This window comes from Euprymna scolopes, chromosome 19 (assembly GCF_053919585.1).
Source record: "Euprymna scolopes isolate OS-2025 chromosome 19, ASM5391958v1, whole genome shotgun sequence".
Lineage (NCBI taxonomy): Eukaryota > Metazoa > Mollusca > Cephalopoda > Sepiida > Sepiolidae > Euprymna > Euprymna scolopes.
Window position 1 is genome coordinate 124,819,550 of NC_136500.1, and position 6,489 is coordinate 124,826,038.

General features: G+C 34.1%; 1 protein-coding gene across 1 annotated transcript; it reads right to left on the reverse strand.

Annotated features, from left to right (window-relative positions):
- Positions 1 to 239: 239 nt before the first annotated feature.
- Positions 240 to 5,315, reverse strand: LOC145240332 (L-xylulose reductase-like). The gene is made up of 3 exons (XM_080103913.1): positions 5,063 to 5,315; positions 3,396 to 3,513; positions 240 to 343 (listed from the first exon to the last, which is right to left on the reverse strand). Exons 1-3 carry the CDS (start codon positions 5,210 to 5,212, stop codon positions 240 to 242), a joined length of 372 nt encoding a protein of 123 aa, XP_079960039.1. The 5' UTR covers positions 5,213 to 5,315.
- Positions 5,316 to 6,489: the final 1,174 nt, after the last annotated feature.

Consider the following 6,489-nt stretch of genomic DNA (forward strand, 5'->3'; position numbering starts at 1 on the left):
TGCATATATATGTATAGTTCACAATGAGAATAGAATAATGCATAACATATTGGGAATAGTTCCCACTTTCAAAAAATGACAAAACACGCAGAGGAAAAAAATTTTACTTATATTGTTTCAAAGTTTTGCATAAACACAATTTTTTATTTTTAGCACCATAATTTTTGAACATTTTCTGGAAAGAAGACTTAGTAGAATCGTTCAGAGAAAAAAAAAATGGAATCCAAGTCAAAGATTTATTAGCAACAAAGGGTGCCTCCATCAACAGGATGAACAGATCCGGTGGTTGACATGGATTTATTGCTCAGCAGAAACAAAATGGTGTAGACAACATCTTCAACCTCTGGAAAAAAAGGCACAATTAATAACTCTCCATAATAAAGACCAATGTGTGTGTATGTATATATATTACATATATATAATAATACATATATAATAATAATGATGATGTATGTATGTGCAAAAGATTTAGCATTTTTGTAATGAGAATAACAAATTTTAATTTCCTTAATATTATTTTTTATAGTTGTTTTCAAGTGTCAATAATACCAATAATAAAAACCATTATTACCTTATAAATTTATTAATCTATCAGCGATGACCAAGTAGAAGTCTTGCGTAATTTTCAATTGTATTCATTGTACTTCCCACACCGCACTAAAGATTGAACCTTGGACCTCCAGAAAAGCTTCACTTAGAAGTGAATTGTACTTAGATACTTTATTCATTATGTCACTACTAAAAACAAAGAAAGATTCGAGTTTGGTAAAAAGATTCCCGAGTTTGACAAGATACACAGGAAGACAGTTTAAAGTTACAGCAACCAAAACGTTTACAAGTTTTGACATAAATTTTCTTGAATTAAATATTCATATAAATATTGTTGGCGCAGCTGAGATAAGTAGGTCCAGCAGACGAGCCTCGTTCTGAAAAATCTTGACAGTTAGGTTGTATGAAATGTGACACCGGTGCTTCGTTATATTTATAGCAATAAACGTTCAACATTTCTTTGAATTTTTTTCTTTCTTTAATTCTTGGAATTAAAAAAATAAAACATGTTTTTTTTTTAACTTTTAGCTTAACTTGCTTTTATATTTCACCATTTCGTTTTTTTAGTAATAAATGCTTCTCTACATTAAAAACCGACCTTGTGTCTAACTCTGCCCACGTGGGGAGGCAAGTAAATGGGAAGTAATATGGCAGCTGAAAAACTTTTTTTGACCACCATAAAAGCATTATAATACATTTAAACCCTGAAGAATTTCCTCCATGCGCACTTGTTGTTCTAAGTTAACTAGCCACTACTTGTGTTTCAAACTTTAAAAAAAAAGCGCTTTAAAATAGTAAAAACACTAAAGCAGTTTTCGTTTTGGAAGGGAGGTTTCAGGCGCCCCTATTATCCCAAAGAACCAGCTATGTAAACACTTTGCAATATTTTTCAATAATTATTTAAAACAAAAAAAAAGATTTCTTTACAATCAATTTTTATTTAAAATTAAGAAATTATTTTCTAAAATATTTTCTTTATATGTGTTGACATTTTGTTTTTAAGCAAAATTAAGAAATTAATTTTAAAAATATTGTTTATATCCTTCTTTATTCAAAAGGGTGACTTTTCGGTAGCTTCACCAGTTGTTAACCTAAATTTTCTGAATATCAGAACGAGGCTCGTCTGCGGGACCTACTTATCTCAGCTTGACCATATTGTTAAACTATTTTCATGTCAAATAACAGGGGGATGGAGGAGGATATTATGAAAACATAATTTTTAATCAACATTTCTCATTCTTTTTACATCAGAATTGGAAATTTTGAGAAAATTCAATGTTTTTTTTACATGGTAGTCACCACTTATCAAGGCCCGGAAGCCACTCGAGGGATAAGGGTTATTGCATGTATCAATGGGACAATATCGCGGTAATCATTAGTAATGGAGATCTGATAAAATGTCTTACTTAAGGGGGCGGTTTATCAGGAATTTATTGATGTTGGACTTGAAAACATCCAAGTTGTAGTCAGGTGGGAAACAGGCAAACGGAAAAGAGTTTCACAGGCGTGCACTTCTAAGAAAGAAGCTTTGCTCATGGAATCTACGTTTTGATTTAGGCATAGATAAAGAGTGGGGAAAATTATTGACAGTAGTTTCAGCTAAACGGGTGTTTTTTGTGAAAGATTGGCGAGGGGGGACCAGAGATTGGAGCTCAGACGAGCACTTTCCATGGAAATAATGATAAAACAATGACAGGCTCACAACGTCTCTTCTGTGAGAGAGAGGTTGCAGAGAAGAGAAAAAGGCATCCCCCCACTAAGACACAAAGACTATTTTGTACTCTGTCAAGGCAGGATAGGCTGTTTTTAGCAGCTACTGCCCGGATATGGCAGCAGTACTCCATCCTTGGATGTACTTGGCTTTTATATAGATAGAGAATTGCACCAGCAGTGAGATATCTTCTGGAATGGTAGAAGGATCCTACCATTTTTCCAGCGACCTTGGCAACAGACTTGATGCACGTGTTCCATTTCAGAGTAAAGGTCAATCCCAGATGCTTGTCAAAACATGGAGCCTCCCCAAGACGAGAGCCATCCATTTCAATTGATGCCAGATGGGGTTCAGAGCGTTGATGATGTAAAGATAGAAGCTTGGTTTTGGATGCTTTAAAAGTAACCAGCCACCTCTTCCCCCACTGTACCATGCGCTCAAGATCAGAGGAGAGAGAATCAGAGAGAACTTTGTCATTTACGGCCTTTGATGTGTTGCCATAGATGGTCGTGTCATCAGCATAAATGTCACAAATGATTTAAGTATGTGTTTTGGGAGATCATTGATGCAGATCAGGAAAAGAGTTCGGCCCAGGATGGACCCCTGAGGGACTCCAGCATTAATACTGTGGGCCTCTGATTTCTGCCCATCAACCACTACTCTTATGAGCCTATCAGAGAGAAATGATTTAATAATTGAGAAAACGTTTCCAGTTATAACGTAGCTGGAAATCTCGTGAAGTAGACCTTGTGCCATACCTTATCGAAGGCCTTTGATATGTCAAGAGCAATTGCCCTAGAAAGGAAGCCTTTGTCGAGAGATTCACTAATCTTATGAGATATAACCGTTAGCACATCTGCTGTAGATCTAGCAGAACGGAAACCATATTGCATGTCACTAAGAAGGTTATTTCTGCTGAGGTGGTTGACTATTATGCACTGTTAGCTAGTTAAGCATAACAGATCAACAAAAATATTTTAAGTGTGACAGCCGATAATCAAAGTTCTGTTGGAGGTGCCTGGATGCATATAAAAGTATCTGCCCATTCAGCAATGAAAATGCAATTTCAAACAAAAATATAGAAAAATCCTTGGGGGTGGGGGACAATGAAAAAAGCTAAAATCTTTTAACTTACCAGCGAATTTTTTCAATGGAATTCGATTGAGCATGGCTTCAGATTTGGCTGGATCACTCCAGCAGGTCAAGCCCATCTCTGTCAATACCACAGTTGGGTTGACACAATTCACACGAATCTAAACCAAAAAATTCAAAATATAAGTGAAGTCTTATTGGGGCATAAAAAAAAAAAGATCATGATTGACGACTGTTACTTTGAAACATTTTGTAAATAAAGTTATAACGTTGAAATATAAATTAAATAATTCAAAACATGAAGAAGCACTTTCTGTTGCTTTATTCTTTTCATATTGCACTAATTGGGTTTACTTTACATTAGCATTATAAGCACACATCTATTATAAACACATACACATTATATATATATACAGGGTGACCCCCCCCACCAAAAAAAACGGGCCTCAACTCTAATTAGGTTGAGACATTTTCTAGAATCAAAATCATCTAATGGATCTGGATCAAAATTACAACAAGGATTCCAAACATAAAGTTTAGTATATGCTGTTATTTTAAATTTCGTAATGGAACATAAAAGTGATGCAAAACTGTTCTGTTCGGAAATTAATTTGACTTGTCCTGAAACGAGTATTCTTCTTCGATAGTTGTAGCTAACAAGATAGTTACCATAGTAGTGGTCACCGTTTGAATACTTGACCCCTGTTCATCTCGAAGGACCAAATGAATGCGAGGACATGTGTTCTGTTTCTTTGGCTGCATTATGCACGGATGTTGACTAATACCGCCTTGCTCGTTTATTTATTGCCGTCAAGTTGCATTGTGATATTTAGATTCAAATGATCTCTTATTCAGCAACAAGAACCTGCATCTAGGAATCACTTGAATGCTAGATACCACGTTGTTCAGTGACCATTATCTGAAGAGCCTCGGATGCTGCCAGTTTAGATCTTCATCTATTTCAATGTAAGTGACGCAAAAAAGACGGAATTCTGGTTTGGTTGTTTTATGTCATACCAACCCTTTTCCAGTTCTTTAATGCTGAATTCAGTCATTTTTGTAAAACGTTTTTATACTTCAAGTTCTTTATATCTTTAAATATTTATTCATGGTGTTTGGTTTGCTTGTTTTATACAGAAACAAAAATTTTGTTTAGCTTTGCAGAACATGATTGAGTTTTTCCATTATAAAATATTTATCAACATGATGTATCGCACCAGGACGGTAATGTGGTATTGAGTTCTTCAATCTTTGAGGTATAACTCATCTCCAGGAGAAGAAAAAAATTTGCACATACAGGGTGACCCCCCCCCCAAAAAAAAAACAGAGGACATTCAATTGTTTTTCTGAGCATTTTACAGTCAATGGAGAAAACAAAGGCCAAAGGTCATAGTGTTTTGATGTGATGTTTTGAATATAATAAACTAGTTATGACCAAAGTTTCATTTCATTCGGACAAAACACTAAGAAACGAGGCCTAATTAGAGTTGGGGCCCGTTTTTTTTTGGTCACCCTGTATTCTTTTTTTTTTTTTTCTCCTACAAGACTTCATTGTCATAATCTTCAAATAATTCCAAGCAAACTACAACATCCCCCTTAAAATTTTACACGCTTTAAAGTTCAAAGTTGACAACTGAAATGCTTTCCTTTGAAAAGAGATTATTTCAAAATTTGAAAAGTTTTAATGAAATATATGCTGGTCACACGCACCCCAAAAGGTCCTAATTCCAAGGCCATAACTCTGGTGAGTGTATCAAGGGCGCCTTTGCTGCTACAATAAGCAGCATGATTTTTCAGTCCAATAATAGACGCTTGGCTGGAGACATTCACGATAGACCCTTTGCGTGAATCTGCAATCATTCCTTTCACAACCACCTGAAGTGCACAAATTTTGAAACAATTTTCAGTGAATAGAATTATTTCATCAAGAAAAAATATCGAAAATGAAAACAAATGTTTGATAAATTTAAAAATAAGAGAAACTATAGCAATTACTAGTTGTACTTTTTTTTTTACCGTTATATACTATCAGGTTGACAAGAAAGTTCTTGCGGTTTTTAACTTTTAAATTTAGATGAACATATCTTGGCTTAAACAAAAGATTTATTGATCGCAATAAGCACCATAAAAATGAACACACTTTTGCCAACACAAACAGGTGTATTTATGTCAATAACATAAAATCTTGTGTTCTGGTGGCGATGAAGTCACAAAATATTTTAGGTTTACATTTATTTTCTAGTAGTATATAAGTGGCAATTATTTAAGTATGTATCATAATACATATAAGATTAGATGAAATATTCATAATAAGAATTAATATATATATATATATACATATATATATATATATATATATATATATATATATATATATATATATATATATATATATATATGGCTGAAGTTTCTTTAGGCATGGAGTCAAGAAAAAAAAGTAAATGGCCGCCAACAGCAGGGAGACCCAGCAGAATTTCGACTATGATATTTGCAAGTTATCACAACTAGCCGAGCAAGGAAGCGTTTAAAATCAGTTGAAATATATGACCAGAATTATAACCAGCATGGCATCTGAAAGTTTTGGTTATGTATTTTAACTTTAGTAATTTAAAACTCCATCTGTTATTTATGATTGCGTTGTTATAGTTTTACTTTAGGTTAAAATCTATGAGTCCCATATGATTTAAAAAAAATTAATTTGGTTAGATTAAATGATCCAATAAATGAATCGACTCGATAAGAACATAGCAATTTTATTATTAATTTTTGAATACACGCTTCCTTTTCATTGGCTGACTTGCAAATGGAAAAAGGGGAATGATAAATTTTGCAAAAAAAATAGGGGTCTGATCTGATGAGCAAGAACCCCAAAATCGACAATGAAGACAGCAATGATCACTGAGGATCACTTAAATGCATTTGAATATATTTTTCAATGGCTTATGCCACTTAACACAGGAAAATCCACCTGACTACAACTGGGATGTCTTCAAGTCTAATATAAACAAATTCCTGATGAACCGCCCCCCCCTTAAGTAAGACACTTTATCAAATCTCCATTACTAACGATTACTATCCCATTGATTACTATACACGCAATAACCCTTATCCCAGAGTGGCTTCTGGGCCTTGATAAG

Excerpts from the sequence above, each read along its gene's own strand:
- LOC145240332 (XM_080103913.1), bottom strand. The coding sequence starts at position 5,212 with ATGATTGCAGATTCACGCAAAGGGTCTATCGTGAATGTCTCCAGCCAA. Across the intron at positions 3,514-5,062 it reads TGGAATTAGGACCTTTTGGG|ATTCGTGTGAATTGTGTCAA; the intron begins GTGCGTGTGACC and ends TTTTTGGTTTAG. Across the intron at positions 344-3,395 it reads TCCATTGAAAAAATTCGCTG|AGGTTGAAGATGTTGTCTAC; the intron begins GTAAGTTAAAAG and ends CTTTTTTTCCAG.